The 20,993-nt window shown below is 40.4% G+C and overlaps 1 protein-coding gene across 2 annotated transcripts in view; it reads right to left on the reverse strand.

Moving 5' to 3' along the window:
* IARS2 (isoleucyl-tRNA synthetase 2, mitochondrial) overlaps window positions 1-20,993 on the reverse strand; it is a 56,873-nt gene that overhangs the window by 34,434 nt on the left and 1,446 nt on the right. The window contains exons 2-13 of one of the 2 annotated variants that reach the window (XM_065589417.1): window positions 20,869-20,991; window positions 20,060-20,216; window positions 14,716-14,874; window positions 11,449-11,597; window positions 11,309-11,358; window positions 11,103-11,212; window positions 10,924-11,014; window positions 10,371-10,486; window positions 8,395-8,564; window positions 6,610-6,700; window positions 6,240-6,391; window positions 5,425-5,585 (exon numbers count right to left, since the gene is read on the reverse strand). In XM_065589417.1, the coding sequence (XP_065445489.1) occupies window positions 5,425-5,585; window positions 6,240-6,391; window positions 6,610-6,700; window positions 8,395-8,564; window positions 10,371-10,486; window positions 10,924-11,014; window positions 11,103-11,212; window positions 11,309-11,358; window positions 11,449-11,535 (1,028 nt within the window). In that variant the 5' untranslated portion in view covers window positions 11,536-11,597; window positions 14,716-14,874; window positions 20,060-20,216; window positions 20,869-20,991. The remainder of the gene's footprint in view (window positions 1-5,424; window positions 5,586-6,239; window positions 6,392-6,609; window positions 6,701-8,394; window positions 8,565-10,370; window positions 10,487-10,923; window positions 11,015-11,102; window positions 11,213-11,308; window positions 11,359-11,448; window positions 11,598-14,715; window positions 14,875-20,059; window positions 20,217-20,868; window positions 20,992-20,993) is intronic. The other variant, XM_005306945.5, reaches the window with a different exon arrangement.

The following is a 20,993-nucleotide window of genomic DNA, read 5'->3' on the forward strand; positions in this document are numbered from 1 at the left end:
TTTAATTTGATAAATTGTTGTTTGTGCAGTTTTTAAAATTTTACACACACACACACACACACACACACACACACACACACACACACACACACACACACCCCTACTGCCCACATTCTCATAATAACTATTTGAAAACTGTAATTATTTAATGTATAACATCTCTCTCCTCTCTCATATAGGAAGTAGGAATTTGCCATTTTACTGAAACTTTTGAACTCGACTTAAATATGCTGAGGAGGTAGAGGTACTTTTTTGTGGGATTTAATATTTATCTGTGTTAGAACACCATTTAGATCACTTTTTAATGCTGGAAGACTACTGTTGTTGCTGCATGCCCAAAATGTCTGCAATGGCACATGTGGATGCCAGTAAGCGAGCAGATTCTTAGAGCGATAAAGCATTGAATGTAATTTATGCAGGATTAGAATCTAGTTCTTGTTTTTAAAATGTAAAGTAACAGCAGAATTGCAAACTTTTTTAAAGCTTACTGTCTTAGGGCATGCAACATACATCCTGCAAAATAAGAATGCTGCTGACTTTAAAATGGCAAGTCCATAGGCATACCCATACTTGCACAGAAAAATATCACTGGTTTATTTTAACAGAGTTACTATTTTAAGATAAGTATGGGGAATCATTCAAGACTAACCAACAGTGTTATCAGATGTAACAGCAACTCCATGTGGACTACACTGACTTCCAGTGGAGATGCTGTTACTTTTGATATCTACTGACAGAATGTGAAGCAGCCACACACATTTATACAGCATTGGAGGTAAAAATATAAGTGCAATTTTAGATCAAAGCTCTTTGGAATATTTTGTTATAATTTTGAATCATTCATTTATATAAGTCTGAATATTTAAAAGACATTAGAAGCTTCATGTACAATATCATGCTACATACTGTATTGTATGAGAACCAACTACAATAAAATATATAGGACCACTGTACATTTTATTAAGAACTGGTGTACAGGAAAATGACCTATGAATTGACAGACTGTGTCTTCTAAATTTGTCTGTCACTTCTGTAGGCCAATATTCTGCATGCCTTAACTGCTTTGGAACCAGAAGTCTGCTATGGCTAACATAGAGAAAATTTATCTCCTGCTGTACTGCGAAATATTTAGAAGAACAAACTGTGCAATACTTATTTTAAGTCAATGCTCATTATTTATATTTTCTTTTAAAAGAGCAACAGATGTGGCAGCCAAAGAGAATAAATCTAATTTTCAATCATACAGTGTACAAGTCTTTTCTGTATTTCACTCTTTAATCTCATGTGCTGTATTGACCCTTACCCACCCCCACAAACCATTTTTTGACATTCATGAATAATGGGCTTACACAAAGGTGGAGTTGCTGATCTACTGCAATGTTTTCTCTGTAAAAATGCCCCAACAATGCCACTGTTCATACAACTCCAGCGACATGCCACAGCTCAAAGGTTTACAAAGGCACACCTTTTGGCATATGTTCTTGGCCTTTCAGATAGCTATAACTAAAGGATCATTCCTATCCGTCACTATCTTCAAATATGTTTCCTGTTACCCAGCTAAATATATGTAATCCGTCCTATTTGTGCATATTATGGTGTTTATCTATAATTTCAGAGGAAAATATTGCTTAAGGCACATTTTCATAGCTTGTTAACTGACTGCAAAGTTGGGCTACATAGGAGTTTTTTGTTTTTAACATAATACTAAACTGTCTATTTTTCACACAATTCTGGAATACGAAAAGCAAAAATACTTCTTTAAAAGGCTACTTTCCAGATGAACTGTAATGGCTCCTGCAGAGAAGCCATACTTTATTATGTAAATATATATTTGAAGCCTTTTTGCAAATGCTTTTTTAACTAGATGAATGACTTCCACAGGTAAGAGATTATCTTAACCCAATATATAGAGCTTTTACACATTTCTGTCCAAGAGTACCTCGGCGCTATTTGCATGCTGATAATAAATACCATAGACAGAGGAAGTGAACAAAGAGAATTTTGTGCTCACACCACACACATTGACTAGCTTTGCATAGAATCATAGAACTGGAAGAAACCTCAAGAGGTCATCTAGTCTAGTCCCCTGCACTCATGGCAGGACTAAGTATTATCTAGACCATCCCTGAGAGGTGGTTGTCTAACCTGCTCTTAAAAATCTCCAATGACAGAGACTCCACAACCTCCCTGGGCAATTTATTCCAGTGCCTAACTACTCTGACAGTTAGGAAGTTTTTCCTAATGTCCAACCTAGCAAAACCACCCTTGCTGCAATTTAAGCCCATTGCTTCTTGTCCTATCCTCAGAGGTTAAGGAGAACAATTTTTCTCCCTCCTCCTTGTAACAACATTTATGTACTTGAAAACTGTTTTCATGTCCCTTCTCAGTCTTCTCTTCTCCAAACTAAACAAATCCTTTTTTTTTTTTTTTTTTCAATCTTCCCCGGTAGGTCATGTTTTCTAGACCTTTAATCATTTTTGTTGCTTTTCTCCGGACTCTCTCTAATTCATCCACATCTTTCCTGAAATGTGGCGCCCAGAACTGAACACAAAAGTCCAGTAGAGGGGAAGAATTATTCTGTCTCTTACTTACAACACTCCTGCTAATACATCCCAGAATGGCCTTTGCTTTTTTGCAACAGTGTTACACTGTTGACTCATTTAGCTTGTGATCCACTATGACCCCCAGATCCCTTTATGCAGTACTCCTTCCTAGCTAATCATTTCCCATTTTGTGTATGTGCAGTTTATTATTCCTTCCTAGGTGCAGTACTTTGCATTTGTCCTTACTGAACTTCAATCTATTTACTGCAGATCATTTCTCCATTTTGTCCAGATCATTTTGAATTTTAATCCTATCCTCCAAAACGCTTGCAACCCCTGACAGCTTGGTATTGTCCACAAACTTTATAAGTATAATCTCTCTGCCATTATCTAAATCATTGATAAAGATATTGAACACACCCAGACCCAGAACTGATCTCTTCGGGGGACCCCACTTGATAGGCCTTTCTGGCTTGACTGTGGCCACTGACAACTACTTTCTGGGAATGGTTTTCCAACCAGTTATGCAGCTAGTAGCTCCATCTAGGTTGTATTTCCCTAGTTTGTTAATGAGAAATATCATGCAAGACAGTATCAAAAGCCTTTATAAAGTCAAGATATACCACACATCTAACACTTCCTCCCTATCCACCAGGATTGCATACTAAATGTAAAGTGTATGCCACGCTAGAACCAAATTTGTAGAAATGGCATTATTAGGTTCCATACCAATTGTGTCTGACTGATTTCCATATAAATTTTTTTCAGTCCTGAAAACTCGCCCTGAGCTCTGGAAGTCAAGCTGGATTCTTTAGAGTGCTCATCACCAGCATAAGAGACTCGGCAACCAATTTCCACTCCCCCTCACCTATACAATCTTATTATTCTTAAATGGATTTGTACTGGGGTCACTGAGGGCATAAGTGTAACTCAATTGTATTCAGGTTGTGTATCTGAAAGCAGGAATTGACTCAGAAAATCAAATATGGAAAGCAATGACTCCACAATGCCCTTTTTACAAAGTCATCTTTTAGGGTAGACTCACACTTTAAAACCTCTTCCCCCCCAAAAAAAGCTAAAGGTAGTACCCTGATCATGAAAATAAAGAGCTCAACAAAAGTTTCAGTTTAAAAATTAAAAGCAGTTTAGCTGTAAGTGTAAGAGACAATCAGAAGAAAAACACTTTGGAAAATGTTAATAAAATTCGTTGGGGGATTTTTGTTGTTGTTTGATTTGTTTTTAAGTATCAGTGTACTAGGCTGAAATGTACTACTTGTTTTAAAACTCAGTTCAGATTTTTTTTTATTGTGAACTCATGAAAAGCAGAGTTTGCAATAGATAATAGGATTGTCGTATATAAGACACAAGAGGTAATTGTCCTGCTCTGCTCAGCACTGGTGCGGCCTCAGTTGGAGTTCTACATTCAGTTTTGGGCACTATGCTTTAAGATGTGGAGAAACTGAAGACAATCCAGAGAAGAGCAACAAAAATGATAAAAGGTTTAGAGCAACCTTATCTCTAAGGAAAGGTTAAAAAACTGGGCATCTTTAGTCTCGAGAAAAGAAGACTGGGACAGGACCTGGTAACAGTCTCAAATATGTTAATGGCGGTTTTAAAAAGGATGGTGATCAATTGTTCTCCACGGCCAGGAAGGTAGGACAAGAAGTAATGTGCTTAATCTGCAGCAAGGGAGATCTAGATCATATATTAGGAAAAAATTTCTAACTATAACGATAGCTAAACACTGGAATAGGCTTCCAAGAAGTCCCTGTCAGTGGAGATTTTTAAGAACAGGTTAGACAAACACCTGTCAGGGATAGTCTAGGTTTACTTGGTGCTGCCTTAGCATGAGGTGGGATGGACTAAATGACCTCTCAAGGTCCCTTCTAGCCCTACATTTCTGAGGCTAGGTCTACACTACCGGGGGGGAGGGGGGGGTCAACCTAAGATACGCAACTTCAGCTACGCAAATAGCGTAGCTGAAGTTGCGTATTTTAGGTCAACTTACCTGGCTGTGAGGACGGCGGCGAGTCGACCGCTGCTGTTCCCCCGCTGACTCCGCTTCCGCCTCTCGCTGCGGTGGAGTTCCGGAGTCGACGGCAGAGCGATTGGGGATCGATTTTATCACGTCTACACTAGACGCGATAAATCGATCCCCAATAGATCGATTGCTACCCGCCAATCCGGCGGGTAGTGAAGACGTGCCCTGAGTTTATGATAAACAGGTCTCCTTAACTCTAACTGTACTAGATGGTGCTGTAAACAGAGGTTTACATATGAAAGCCTGTGACCTAACTTTATGGTAACGAATACCTCAAATAGGAAATAGGGGCTCTCTGAAAAGATTAAATGGCCTCCAAGTTAACTCTGAAACAGGCCACGGGTTTCTTATTCTGCACCTGATTTGGCCATCCCACTTTAGTCTTCTCATTTCATGGGAATCTGTCAACTCTTCAATTTCAGAAATTATTGTAACAAATAATTGCATAATTGAGTTCATAATGCTGAGATTATAGTCATTATCTGTTCTAGCTAGAGGATGCAGTTCTTTACGTTTAATACTGTTGTCTAACATCAGCTCTCCTGAAAAATCTATTAAATCAGAGACAAATGTCAAGGAGGCGGCTCAGCTGACTGCTGGTTAGTGGTATGAGACAGACCTAGACCACTATCTTTAGACCACATTCAGTCATGAGACTTTGGCCCCTCTTTTTCCATTTAAAATAACTAAACAATATAAAATTAACTATGCCAAAAACACATCTTTTACACAGTCATGAACCAAAATAAACTTGCTTGCACTTCAGTTGTTTATAGAAAATATTAAAACTACATCAGAGCAAGACAGGTCTCTTATTTTTTATATGAATAAAATAGATACCTGTTTATCAGAGATTCTCCTGTTGTCTTATGATAGAACACTGGAATCGGAACACCCCAACTCCTCTGTCTTGAGATGCACCAATATGTCCTTCTGTCCAACATTTCTAGCATTCTATTCACTGCTGATGCAGGAATAAATTTCACTTTCTTTAACAATTCCTATGAAATAACCACAACTACAATTATTCAGGGTTGGAGAGAATTCAGAATTTAACAAAAGGATACTATTTATTCTCTCAGGGCACAAAGAGTTACCGGCAGAAATCCTCACATATTGATATAATATGCTCCAAGGTGATATCTCATAGATATCATCACCACCACCACCACCCACTTTATTTTCTGCTTGAATCTACCTATCTGAACTACTTACATGACCCCTGCTACCACACAATCTTTAATGTATTTATCCTCACAAGCCCTCTATTATCCCAGTTTTACAGATAGGGAACTGAGGCACAGAGAGGTTAAGTGATTACAAAGGTCATACAGGAAGTCTGGGCTTGAGTGGAGGTATTGAACCCAGTTCTCCCAACCACTGGAACCTTTCTTCTTTGGAGTCTTAAATGGAAAATGGCATAAGCGCACAATTAGTCTAAAGTTGGTGGCAAATAAATGAAAATGTAACTGCTGATAATTTCTAAACCAATTGTTAATAAGACTGTGATTGCTATCAGCTGCAAAGCCTTTATAAACACTAAGGGAGGAAAGCATTATTTTGAAGTGGAATGTACACGTTATGCAAAGACCCCATATGCTAGTAATGTCCTTTACACTCCCCCAAATAGCAAACTATGTAACGAAGTGTAGTACCTGGGCTGTAACCTTGATATCTGCTGTGTTTACAAACCACTGTTTGCTTGCACGAATAATCACTGGTTTCTTAGTCCTCCAATCATATGGGTAGCTATGTACACATTTCTCCTCTTTTAATAAACTCTTTGCTGCTTGAAGCATCTGAATGACTATTGAGAGTGAGAATTAAGAGTTAGAGGCAATAAGAAATTAGATTAACACAACACTATTGCTGCTAGCCCCACTTCTTTCCTTTCCCCGAAGTCCAATTCCCATCCTCCTGATAACAGGAAGTGCCAATATTTTGTCCACTGTAAGATTTGTTTGGTTTACATGAGCCTTCAAAATATTTGACAGAATATTGACTAATTAAACACAAGATACTAACCAGCTTCATTTCCTTCTTCCAGTACAGCCTTGTTCTGAAGCTCAGGACCTGCAGCTTCTGTAAAAAATCCACCTTCATCCACCAGGCAATCCTAAAATAAGAATATTTTTTAGTAATGTCAAAATATGAAGGGACTATTGTATTCCTATTATTTTACAAGAATCTGAAATTATGAACTAAGATTGCAGGATAATATCCCATACATCTGAATCAGGCTGAGAAATAAGGTGTCAATATTTTTTAATATTCAAAGGTAATTATGATGCAACAACCCTGAAATTTGCCAACATGCCACTGAGCCTGAATCCTCAGCACAGGAAGAACTCCACTGAGTTTGTGAGGATACAGCATTCATGTTATTACACCAAGTCAATGAGTACTATTCCACTTAATTCTTAACAGACAGACAGAATAAGTACAAGCAAAACAGAAGTACACTTTGCCTAACAGAAATAATGCCAAGGAAAAAATCTTAAGTACAAGTTACATCATGTCAGGTTCAACTTTAAAACACTATATTAATCCTTTCTGCCAGAGCTCCTAAAGCACCCAGATATTGCAAATTGATTACACATATGGGGATCACTTCATCCATCACTGAAACAGCCACTTCTGAGGAGGAGGGTGTCAGCCTTTACACAGAGCAGAACACTAGCTCAATAGAGAAGCCAAAAAAACACTTTGTCTACCTTCTCTTGTAGCTTCAAATGGATAATTTCCCACATTGGAAATTTAGCCCCAGTCTTGCAAGAAGTGGGGTGAGACATTTTTGGCAACAAGCTGCAAAAATCTCACTTTTACATTTAATCCAAATCACTGTCACCTTCCACAGAACAGTACCCCATAACATTATGCAGCAGCATTAGTTCAGCACTGATTAAGAGTGAACAGAACCACCTAATCAACTATCAACACTACTATAGACAGTATGGTCCAGCAGATAGGGTGCTAGACTGTAAAATACAAAAGCTGAGCTCTATTCCCAGTGCTGCCACGAGTTCGCTGCATGAGCAATGGCAAGTCACTTAGCCACTCTTTGTCTCAGTTTCCCCTCTGTATAATGTAAAGCACTTTGAGATATATTTAAGCAAATACTCTTGTCACCATCTTCCAGATTTTCCTTAGGCAGCTCTCTTCCAATTACTAACTCCTTTATTCACACAAATTCCTTTATTCAAGAGCTGATCAAATTACACTCTGATGATCTCACAGCAAGAAGAAAAACAAACCAAGCCAACAGAAATCTAGAATATTACAAGGGAAAATTTACATATTTATAGAACTGTAGTTAATTATTTGGCTGGTAAGCTACTTTTTCTTTTAAGCAATTCCCATGAAAGAGGATGAATTTATTTCTTTAATAACACTTTTTACATTTACAGAGCATCTTTGCTCCTCCCCAAAAAACTCTCAAAGACCTCAAAGCTCCTTGAGAGATACTAAAATTTGCAACTGATCTCTCTGTATTTATAATTATCTTCTCCAAAACGGAGTATTCCATTCCACTGCTACCACTACCAAGTTTAGGCAATAATTGGCTGAAAAGCAGAACCATTTTGACTACTTATATTTTTAGAATTCAAGCCTTTGCTCTTCCAAGGGCAATGCTGTTTACAGCAGGTCTCCCAGTTAATCAGTGACATTGAGATGATTACATACAGGCATCAAAACAATTTTAAATGTCATGCAAAATGTGTAAGTTATGCGACACTTAACATTTTAGTGGTGTGTGACCAAAAAGATACAAGTTAAAAAGGAGGGAAAAAAACAAACAAATAAAAGTACCATGGGCAGCTGGTGATGAGACGCTACACTGTAATCCTCCATACCATGAGCTGGGGCTGTGTGGACTAAACCTGTTCCTTTTGCCATGGTCACATGATTTGCTGGCAAGAAAGGGGACTCTCTGCCAGGAATTGTGGGATGAGCACAAGAACCATTTTCCAAATCAACACCTGAAGCAAAAAGAAATGGGATATTCAACAATTTATGAGCCCAGCTTGTGTTTTTCAAAATTATAGTCATAGAACAAAAAAATTACAATTCATAAACAAAAATGCAAATATCCATACTCTGATACAGTTTTTCCTATCCACCCTCCAGAGTACTGGGCTTCCCTGACTCCCCATTTGTGCCACTCCTATACAGACACACCTCATCCATCCAGGAGAATATTGTTTTTTTTCTGAACCGGGCAACGCTACTCCAGAAGTAGTTGAGCTATATAAGGCACCCCTAGCCTACCGGCACTAAGTGCATTCTTATCTGTTGCTGTCCTAGGTCTCAATGTACCAGAACCCAATATTGAACTCTTGTATCCAGGATGGCAGAATAATATACTGTGATCTAGTGGTTTGAAGACCAGGCTGGAGACAATAGACCCGAAATCTTTCCCCACCTTTGCTTCTAACTTCCCATTTGACCATATTTATTTATATATACTGTATCTTTAAGAAGTTCTAAAACAAAGGCTCTCATCTCAAGCACTAGGAAACTAACCATTGTAAAGTACAGGGACATTAAATATGTAACATCTTCCCCAAAACCAGGCAATAAAAATAAACCAGAGATCAAATGCAAACAATACTTCAACACCCTCCCAAATGGAAAACCTTACTGCATCTCTCCCTCCCCACAAGCCTGGATAAACAGATTCAGGACTAAAATGGACAACTTTAGGTCTTAAAGGTAAACAAATTTGGGCTATTTCAGACGGTGGAGGAAGGAGGGGAGAAACAGGTTCCTAAATTGAGACTTTTGTCATCAGTGCTCCATTTTAGCTCTCATTTCAGTTGCTGCGGGTCATTTGTAAACCATAGTGACTTAAGCAGATAAAGCCAGAGAAGACGACATCTGGGGCCACTTTGTTGATAGCTGAGAATGAGATTATAAAGTCCGGTCAAACCATTCCTCCTGTTGGAGGAATGGATAACTTACATCCCTCAGGAAATGGTCAGGTTCAATTAATCACTGAGAACAGGCCATAAAAAAAAATTCCTCACTCCCTCAGGAAGTGCGTTCCACCAGCTCTAATCAGAGGCAGTAAGGATAGGTCCATCACATGGGTAAAATTTCCAACTGACACCCACAATCCTAACTTAAATTCCAAATCACAAGTGTGGACAACTGTGCCACCAGCAATCACCTAAGATTGTTTAATGGTCCTCGTGGTGATCATGAATTCCTGAACTAACTCAGAATAGTCAACTACTTGGATGTTAACAACACAGAACACTATCAGCCTTAGTGCCTCCAATGCCTCCACAGTGAGGAATTTCAACAGCTCATTTTCCAGCGAAGCGGGCAATCAGTACACCAACACCAGACCCATGTTAACTTTATTTGGGACTCTCATACAAGATAGACACAGTACATTTGAACCAATTTTGGGTTAGGAATCCACCTGAATTTCAGGAGAGATGCAAAACAGCACCACCAAGGTAAACTGTATTCGTAGTCCACTCCTCGTGTGCTATGCTCTATATTCTGTACATAATTATCCTCCAACTTCTTATTTCCATTTTACAAACAGGATAACTTCTGTAAAGCACTTTGAAGTACATGGTTGAAAAGTTACTACCACTACCAAGTTTTGATTATTATTCTTCAGATTATTTTTTAGCTAAAATTACTATAAATATGTGTGCCAAGTGTAGCTAATGAAACACGTAAAGATACTTTACTTTCACATCAACATTTTAACAATCGCCTACAACATACTACCCTACAAATTAACATTCAGAGTATATTTAAACGCTTACCTTTACATGTTGAAATTACTTCAAATTGTGTGTCCAAGATGGCAGCTGTAGACTCAACTCTATTTGCCGCCAGAATGTAACATTCACCAGTATTTGCACATTTTACAATGGAATAGCTACAAGACAAATATATTAAATATATTAAATGAGAAAAAAATCAATATTAGCAAACATGTTTTAGTACTAAACTTTACTTTTTAAATTGTTTAGACATTTGCTGCTTTTAAACCATCTGAAAACGTGATTTTAAGTACAAAAATCCTACAACTGTTTCACACTCAAAGCTCCAAATGATTTCAATAGAATGAACGCAAAAGCAGGCCCTAAAGTAGCAATAAATTTAGAGGACTAAAAATAATACAGAATAATTAACTCTTAAAAAGGAGATGGGAAAAAATCTGAAATGGAGTTACCTAAAAAATTAAAAATGCCATTAAATAAACTTAAGATGCCTACTGCTTCAGCCTTGCTATTAAGAGCACTGCAACTCTGCTAATAGATATTGATACCGATGGAAGCAGATTCATAAAGTTAAATAAAGTTAAATACATACTCTGAATCTGGCATATAACAAATAGCTTCATTGGCAGGAATAGTCCAGGGCTGGGTGGTCCAGATTAGCAAACTAACAGTTGGACATCCAGCTAAAGATGCAAATTAACAAATATGTTATTTGTCATAAAATCCAAAGATATCAGAGTCTTAACAAGAACTAAATATTACAAATCATACCTATCACAGAGGCCAGTTTAGGAGGCGATTTCAACAAGGGGAATTTGATATATACAGAACGACTGACATGCTGCTGATTGTATTCAAGTTCAGCTTCAGCCAAGGCTGTACTGGGTGAAGATCAAATATGGGTTAAACCACATTAACATGAAAAAGTATTGCTCTCTACTTATATTTTAGAGATAAAATGGTAAGTTGATTCTTACTTTGCTGAAGGAGACCAAAATACCGGTTTATAGTCCTGATAAATGTAACCCTAAGGGGGAAAAATGCAGAGTTAACTGGATTAAGACTACATTGTAATTTAAATAATTTAAGGACTTTGTTAAATGACACACTAGCATACCTTGTCATACATTTTGTGGAAGATACTCAGTTGTTTTGCCTCATACTTCCTATCAAATGTGTGGTAGCAATTAGCCCAATCTGCCATTATACCCCAGCGAATGAAGGCAGATTTCTGTTTCTCAATTGCCCTTTCTGCAAATTCTTTTGCTAAAAAGGAAGAATAATTTTTTAAAACAATGTACTTTTAAAATCTGTGTGATCACTTTAGTTTCAGAAAATGCTAATGGCTTACTTGCTACAGAAAGCTTAACCTTAGCTGGGAACAAAATAATTATAAAACTAAACTAATTGATTTATATAACAGCAACTTTTGCAAACCTCAAAATGCTTTATTCACGAGTAGTCCCATCAAAGTGAATGGCAGGGTCTGAAAAAGCCCTACAGGAAGTTTTTTCAGGTAAGACATTCATTTTAATAGAATTTAAAATTAAAGTTTACAAGGAAAAAAATTCTAACCCTTATGGTTATGAAGACAACTTTCCAAATGTAAAAAAAATGTAAAATGAATGTAAACTGACCAACCGCTGTAGTGCCTCCGCTGCTATTCCTAGCTTTGCAAAGCAACAAGCAGCTGCCTGAAATTAAGACCAGTTGGTTTAAATCGCTGCTATTCAGAACTAGAGCTGGTTAAACTGTAAATTGCAAATACTTTTTCAAATTAATTTTGAATTTTTTAACGGCATAAGTATTCACATTCCTCCCCTCCCCCATTATTTGACAAGCTCTATTCAGAACCCTGAAGGCAGCAGTGATGTGGTCTAGAACAGGGGTCAGCACGCGAGCCGATTTTTAATGGCACGCTGCTGCCAGCAGAGGTCCCAGCCACCGGCCCCGCTCAGCCCGCTGCCAGCCTGGGTAAAAGAAACCCCAGGCCGGCAGTGGGCTGAGCAGGGCCAGTGGCCGGGGCCCCAGGCTGGCAGTGGGCTGAGTGGGGCTGGTGGCCGGGATCCCAGAGGCAGAGGACTGAGCGGCTCAGCCTGCTGCCGGTCTGGGAGCCCGGCTGCCAGCCCCAGTCAGCCTGCTGCTCTCCGACAGGGAGTTCCTCCAGGAAGGGCAGGCAGCCGCCGGCCAGGGATTCTTCCCCGCGGGACAGCGGAAAGGCACCTTCGTGATCTTGGATGTGAGTTCCGAAGCCCCTGCCCACAGGGCTTGGGGAGCAATGGGGGGACTGGGATCTGGGAAGCAGCTGCGTTAGGGCTCCCAGATGCTGCATGAGCAGCTTGTGCGACTCTCTCCTGGCCCCTGGACTTTAAAGGGGAAGCTTGGACTGGTGCAAGGCGCCGTGAGTCGCAACTGGCCCCCTCTTTGCATGGCCCCGCTGCCACCTCATGCTCCCACTCTCCTCTCCCCTTCTCTGGCACTGTATCAGCCCAGGAGGGGGCCGTGCCCCTGGCACACCTGAGCAGGCCGGGGAGCAATGCGGTTGGACGGGTTTTGCAGCTTCTGGAAAGAGCAGATGGAGACAGGGAGGCTCTTGCTGTGTCTGTGCATCCTAACACAGTGGCACTTCAGCTCGGGCGAGAGTGGCCCCCTGTCTGGGAGCTTTCAGCCCCCAGGAGAGTTCAGGTTTAAAATGTGCAAACTGCGGAGTGATCTGGGTAGGTCTTGCATCGCAGGGGATCTGCATCTCAAACGGGAAGGCAGTGGGGAGCGCAGTGGTCCCTAGAAGCAGCCAAATGAGTTTTTTGGGGAGCAGGGACCTGGGTCTTAAGGGCGCTTGTGAGAGCTCCAGTCCCTGCTGTGTCAGAAGCTGAGCTGCTTCTCTGAGCCACTGGCATCACCGAAAGGGAGAAGCTGAAACTCCCCTGGGCACGGTGTCAATAAGAGTATTTGGTGCACAGGTTCCTTTGAAAGAACCTCCTAATGCTGCTTTATGTGGTAGAAGTGTCCCCCTACCCCCCTCCCGCCCTGTTGCTGGCACAGTCGCTGCTTTTCCTCTTAAACGCACATGCTACCATCTTCTGAACTTGAAAAGTATCTGGGGTGTTTGTGTGGATCAATATTGCAGGGAGAGATGGACCGTCCATTTAGATCAGTGGTAGGCAACCTATGGCACACGTGACAAAGGCAGCACGCGAACTGATTTTCAGTGGCACTCACACTGCCCGAGGCCTGGCCACCGGTCTGGGGGGCTCTGCATTTTAATTTAATTTTAAATGAAGCGTCTTAAACACTTTTAAAACCTTATTTACTTTACATACAACAATAGTTTAGTTATATATTATAGACTTATAGAAAGAGACCTTCTAAAAACATTAAACTGTATTACTGGCACGCGAAACCTTAAACTAGAGCGAATAAATGAAGACTTGGCACACCACTTCTCAAAGGTTGCCAACCCCTGGTCTAGAATCATGAATGTCATGCTCCACCCTACTGGCAGAAGTTATGAACTGCAGGAGGTGGAGTGGTGGTGGTGGGAGAGGAAGAGATACAAGTAGGGAGAGATGACAACAACAACAAAATATAGGAGGGCTGGGACAGAGAGCTGTTCCCTGGCAGCAATCAGGAAGTTCTGAAAAGGGTAGAAGATCATCCTCTATTCCAGAAGCTATAATGGGATAAAGTTTAAAACAGGGTAGATAAAAATCAAAGATCGGATTTTTTTTATTTAAATCGGATCTTTTTGATAAAATGCTTTTTGAGGAAAAAACCTATCTAAAGATACATTATAGCTCAAATATATCTTAATTAAAAGTATCTCATCACGGAATAGGGATTATAAATTCTAATTCTATAGTATGAGACAATATATTAATGTAGTGTTTAAAAAAACTTTTGTAAAATGAGTTCTAATAGTTCATGGATTAGGGACCCAATTTTATGGGGTTCCACAGGCTTCTGTATAGATTATTTAGGTTAATCTTTCTATCTACCCAATGGGACTCAGTGCTCAGTCCAGAAGATACCATCAGAGATGCTTAGTTTTGCAGTTCTCAAACTGTGGATTTGTGTTTCCAGAGATAACATGCTTGTTAACTGCAAAAATGTTTTTAAATAAATAAATAAATATACAGAGGTGAGAAATAACAGACCTCAACTCTATTGTCCCTCTGCAAATTTGTGTACACAGAGTCAATCCGGTACCTCTATCTAAAAGTGCAAAGTTTCAAAAACTTCAATGAATAGAAGATTGTTGGGGACGGAATAGACCTGGACAAGGAGAAGAAGTCTGGAGATAAATGTGAGAAGCGAGGGACATACGCTTGTTTTGTTAAAATATTATATGCTTGCTGTTGAAGAAAAAAAATTCAGAATACTTAACCTTGTTGTTTTAGTTAAATAAAACAATTTAAATGTCTGTCTGGTGATGTTCTCCTTCTAATACAGCATGGCAAGAAAATCCTCCAAATATTAATGATTAACCTGTTGAATTGGAGATAGCTCACCTCCCAGTGACTTCATAAATATCTGCTTCAATTACCTTTGGTAAATGAAATAACCAAACAATCATTCATTTTCTGATATAGCTGTAAAATTCATCTGAGAAGTTTTCAAAATAAATCACTGTTTAAAAACGTATAGTGTGTACCTTCTAAAAATGAAACCTACATCTATCTCTGAGTTGTGAAGAATATGTATTAAGGTTATAACAACCAACAAGAATGCACTTTTATGTAGAAAACCATGATTAAATAGAGTCTTCCTGACTAGTGATTTAAATCATGATTTAAATCAATTTGATTTAAATCAAATCCACCCGGGTTTAAAATGTATCAAACATCTACTAACCAGAGGCTAATAAGAAAGATACAGGCTCCAGTATATTCCAGGAATTGTACCCTGGGTGAAGAGTCACTGCATTAATGGTTGGCTGAGGTTCTCAAATGAACACTGCTCCTGAACATCTACTATCACCTACTAGCCAACGTTTGACATGAACGGTGATATATAGGGGATTTTGTGCTCTCCTCAATGGGAATAATCATGAACAAGAGTTGTAGGACTAGGCTCTGCACACAGGAATTATTTTATTCAACCCTACAATTCAGCTCCATCTGGAGTAGGGATATGGTAGCTAACCAAGATGCAAGTCAAGTATATAATAGCACCATACAAAGGCAGAGAAAAGCCATCCACTTTTCTAAGGCCTTGGCTACACTGGCGGTGTACAGCGCTGCAACTTGCTGCGCTGAGGGGTGTGAAAAAACACACCCCTGAGCGCAGCGAGTACAGCGCTGTAAAGCACCAGTGTAATCAGAGCCTGCAGCGCTGCACGCTCGCTCGCAGCGCTGCAAGCTATTCCCCTCGGAGAGGTGGAGTACATACAGCGCTGCGAGACCTCTCTCGCAGCGCTACTACACTCGCGCTTCACAGTGCTGTGAAGTCCCGAGCGTAGCCAAGGCCTAATATTCTAAATCCAAAACGATCTCCCCATGTACCACATTATTTTAAAAACATTACTTTAAACCACCACTATCAGAATAGCATAATCAAATGGGTTTGAATATTATGCCTTTTTTAAATTTAAATTACAAGCCAACCTAAAATGGAAAGAAATTTCATTGCATTTGTGATGTAAAATCGTCTGAATGCTTATTATCCCAAATACACCTAGCAATAACTAAAAAAAGTTATTGGAGAGAGCAGTTAAGCTCAAAGCAAATGAATGATGTATCATGTTTTCAGTAACTGCTTTGCCAGTGCATACAGACTGCAATTTGCAAAGACAACCTTCTCAAGAGATGTGAAGTTACATCAGTTACATGTACTATAATTGCCAGTCATTCCATTGTGTGACAAAACTGTTACGAGTAAACCAGCTACAACACATAATCAGACCACTTTTCATCTAATCCATCATAAACTCTCAGAAGGTACTACCTACACAGTTTTCCAATATTATACATGGCATTGGGGTAAAAAACAAATGTGTTTTCATAGATTCCAGAGCCAGAAGGGACCATTATGATCTAGTCTGACATTCTATATAGCACAGGCCATAGACCTTCCCCAAAAAAATTTCTAGAGATGAGTGATGGAGACTTCACCGCAATCCTTGGCAAAATGTTCCAATGGTTAATTACTTTCATTGTTAAAAATGTTTCCAGTCTGAATTTGTCTAGCTTCAACTTCCAGCAATTGGATCACATCATTCCTTTCTCTACTAAAGAGAAAAGCCAATTATTAAATATTTGTTTCCCATGCAGATACTGATAGACTTCAATCAAGTCACCCTTTAACCTTCTCCTTGTTAAGCAAAACAGATTGAGCAATTTGCATCTATCACTAGAAGGCTTTTTTCCCCTGATCCTTGAATCACTCTTATGGCTCTTCTCTGAACACTCTCCAATTTATCAATTATTGAATTGTGGGCACCAGTACTGGACAGCAGCAGTCACACCAGTAACAAATACAGAGGTAAAATAATCTCTCTACTCCTATTGAAGATTCGCCCATTTATGTATCTGTAAGTAAGTGGAATTTTTTTGTAATATTTGTATTAAGTCTATGTGTGCCTTGGTTTCCCCTATATACTGCATTGTTACCTAGCGAATGAAATGGGAGTGTTTGCTCTCGGGGCAGGCTAAAACATAGGTATGAATGGTGCCTAGTTGTCTGTGGCCTTTAGGTCGCATATCAATGGAGCTCTTGAGAAAACAATGGCAGATCCAGACTGGACATGGACACCTAGCAACCAAGGACCTAAAGAGATGCAGTTCCGCATGGTGCAGAGAGGCAGGTAAGTCTGTATCTCCCCAGCTCAGGAACAAAGGACTGGGGGATAGGGGGTGGTGTGAAGTGGAAGTTAAATGATGGCTGGGGGAAGCAGTTATGGGCGCACCTGGGAGTCTGACAAAGGAGACTGGATAGATGGAGAGACAGAGCTTGAATGATGTGGGTTCACTACAGCTTGGCTGGGCTCTGGGCTACCCGGAACAGACTATGCTTTAACCTTCATTTCTCTATGCTAACCTAAAGACTTCCTATGCTGTGCTCCATTTGACTAACAAACCCTTCCGTTCTGACAACACTGTCTGAATGGCACTGCAGATGCTTGCAGAGATGTATTGATCCACAGAGAATGCACAAGTCTCCTTCAGAAGTCTGCCTCAGTGGGACTCACTGAACAGAGCTTACGGTCCGAAGCAGGAGTGCTGATGGCTCAGAGGTCCAGCCTAAGGAGGTGGTGAAGCCGTGGGACTTACCTTGGAGAAGGAGTGAGACCCCTTGAGACTCCAGACTCCTAGACTGTTCCAAAACTGAGGCCATAGAACCCATCTGGTGGATCTATGACAGCTTCCCAGGATCACATTAGATCTTTTGGCCACAGCATCACAATGGGAGTTCATGTGCAGCTGATTATCCACCATAACCCCCAAGTCTTTTTCAGAGCCACTGCTTCCCAGGTAGAGTCCCCCATCCTTTAGGTATAGCCTACATTCTTTGTTCCTAGATGTATACATTTAGCCATATTAAAATGCATATTGTTTGCTTGCGCCCAGTTTACCAAGCGATCCAGATTTCTCTGAATCAGTGACCTAGTCTCTTCATTATTTATCATTCGAATTTTTGTGTCATCTGCAAACTTTATCAGTGATGATTTTATGTTTTTTTTCTAGGTCAGTAGTTCCCAAACTTGTTCCGCCGCTTGTGCAGGGAAAGCCCCTGGCGGGCCGGGCCAGTTTGTTTATCTGCTGCATCCGCAGGTTCGGTCAATCGTGGCTCCAAGTGGCCGCGGTTCGCTAATCCAGGTCAATGGGAGCTGCTGGAAGCGGCGCGGGCCGAGGGACGTACTGGCCGCCGCTTCCAGCAGCTCCCATTGGCCTGGAGCAGCAAACCGCGGCCAGTGGGAGCCGCGATCGGCCGGACCTGCGGATGCAGCAGATAAACAAACCGGCCCGGCCCACCAGGGGCTTTCCCTGCACAAGCGGCGGAACAAGTTTGGAAACCACTGGTCTAGGTTATTAATAAAATGTTAGGGCCAAGAACCAATCGGTGCTACCCCACTGGAAACACACCCATTCAATGACTGATCCCCATAACTACCCAGATTAGTTCAAAAACATTAGAGGAAAAAATAGTCTTCTTTTCAAATATATTTTTCTTTTTTAGGTTCAGCGACTCAGCATACCACCTCAATAAAAATCAGATACAAGACTAATTTCATGTTACAGAACTGAACTACAGTAACTCCTCACTTAACGTCATCCCAGTTAACGTTGTTACGTCACTGATATATTAGAGAACATTCTCATTCAAAGTTGCGCAATGCTCCCTTATAACGTTGTTTGGCAGCTGCCTGCTTTGTCCACTGCTTGCAGGAAGAGCAACCCATTGGAGTAGCTAGTGGGGCTTGGAACCTGGGTGGGCCAGCAGCCCCTCCCCTCCCCCATCAGCTCCCGTAAATTCCCTGTGTGGCAGCCGCCCAGCAGACTACCAAGTGCCGGGCAGTTCAGGTGTCCCTCCCCCTTGCCGTGTGCTGCTCCTGCCCTCTGCCTTGGAGCTGCTCCTGGGAGCCTCCTGCTTACTGTGCAGGGGGTGGGGAGGAAGAGGGGTTCTGATGTCAGGGTGTCCCCCTCGCCCCACTCCTGTACCCCATTTCCACAGAGCAGGGCAGGAGAGGAGGGGGAAATGACACGACAGGGCTCAGGAAGGAGGGAGTTTGCTGGCAGCAGCTGCTGACTCAACTTGCTGATCTACTTAAAAAGGCAGCGTATTTAAGAGTGGGGTCAGCGTACTTAAAGGGGCAATGCGCGTCTCTCTCTCTCTCTCCTCCGCCCCCCCCCCCCCCCACTGTGTGTCTCTGTCTCACACACACGCACCCCCCGGAACTTTGGTAAGTGGAGGGAGTGGTGTGCTCCAGAGGGATAGCACGGGTTCATCACCATGTTTAGTTGCCGCAGGGAATGTTTGCAGCCATTGCCATGCGTCTATTGTGTCTCCTCCCTCCATTTGTGCTGCCTCGTAGCGTGTGAGGCTACATTAACAACATGTTAACCCTTGAGGGCTCAGCTGAGTGTTACCTCATCGTTTAGCAGCAAGACATTCCCTTGGAAACATCCCACCCTCTGACTCTACCACCTCAACCAAGCTTCACAATCAATGTGAAGTATTAAATTGTTTGTTTAAAACTTATACTGAGTGTGTGTGTGTGTATATATATATATATATATATATATATATAATGTTATGTTTTTTGTCTGGCAAAAAAAATTTCCTTGGAACATAACCCCCTCATTTACATTAATTCTTATGGGAAAATTGGATTCGCTTAACATCGTTTCGCTTAAAGTAGCATGTTTCAGGAACATAACTACAACGTTAAGGGAGGAGTTACTTGTACATTAGAATCCAGATGTACATGTCCTTTAATTCCCTCTTTCCGTCTATGGTTATTACAACTTATAAGGAGTTCATACAAACTTGTACTTGATGAACCCATTTTACAAAGGTCACCCTCCTTGTAAGCTTACACTACGTATTTTGCAGATCAAGTATAATCGAATAACTAAGATGTTCCTAACAAATTCAATGTAGTGAAACTAAAATGAAAACACACAGAAAAATAGCAAAATAACATTCCACTAAAGACTCAAAAACAATTTATAAATACAATATTGCAAGTCACAAATGTTTCTAGGAAAATTTTGCAAAGGACAGTTTACCTCGCTGTCTAATCTCCATCGGTGAAAGATTTTGAGTTTCTTTGAGTTCCGACAATGCTTTCAATTCAATGGGCAACCCATGACAATCCCAGCCTGGTACATAGTGCACTTTATAACCTCTCATCATATGGAACCGATTAGTGATGTCTTTCAAAATCTAAAAAACATTAGACCAAATGTTATTTTTGATATAATTGTTATTACCATCCTCATTCCCCTACACATTAGCATGATACATCTCATCCGTATGTTACTTTATATCTTACTGGTTTTGGTGAACTCTGCAAAACCCAAGCACAATCAGGTGTGTTAAAGATTAAGTTTCAGCATTCACATTTATGTTTCTTATTGTACTTTCTAATAGCACATCATTAGAACCTCTTGATCAACGGGCAACCAAATTTTGCACAACAGAAGGCCACAGTTTGCAACTACGCAGAGGCTTGAGAGTTTCACCTAGCTATAACGAAGTGGAATTAGCATTTTATTATGGTAACATACTTCTGAAGTCACTATACACGTAATACTCAAACTATACATCTAGCAGTTTGCTGGGCTGAAGTAGAAACTGTATTTACTTTGACAGAATGAAAATAAGTTTATCATATGAACACCAATGTGAAACTATAAGCACCACACAGAGCCATTTGTCATTGTTACTATATATGCTTACCCATTAAATAGAAATGAATGGTCCTATCCTAAAGTAGTGAATATCCTCAATTTCCATTTACTTCAATGTGAATTGAGAGTGCACAGCACCTTACAGAAGGCATAAAACACCTTAAACATACTACTCTTATACTTACCTTATTTAACGCGTGACCAACATGAGGGTCTCCATTGGCATACGGTGGCCCATCATGAAGACAAAATTCATTCTTTGTGTTCCTTTGTCTTTGCCATGAATATAGTTCTGAAAAACCACATTTCT

This window comes from Chrysemys picta, chromosome 3 (genome assembly GCF_011386835.1).
Source record: "Chrysemys picta bellii isolate R12L10 chromosome 3, ASM1138683v2, whole genome shotgun sequence".
Lineage (NCBI taxonomy): Eukaryota > Metazoa > Chordata > Testudines > Emydidae > Chrysemys > Chrysemys picta.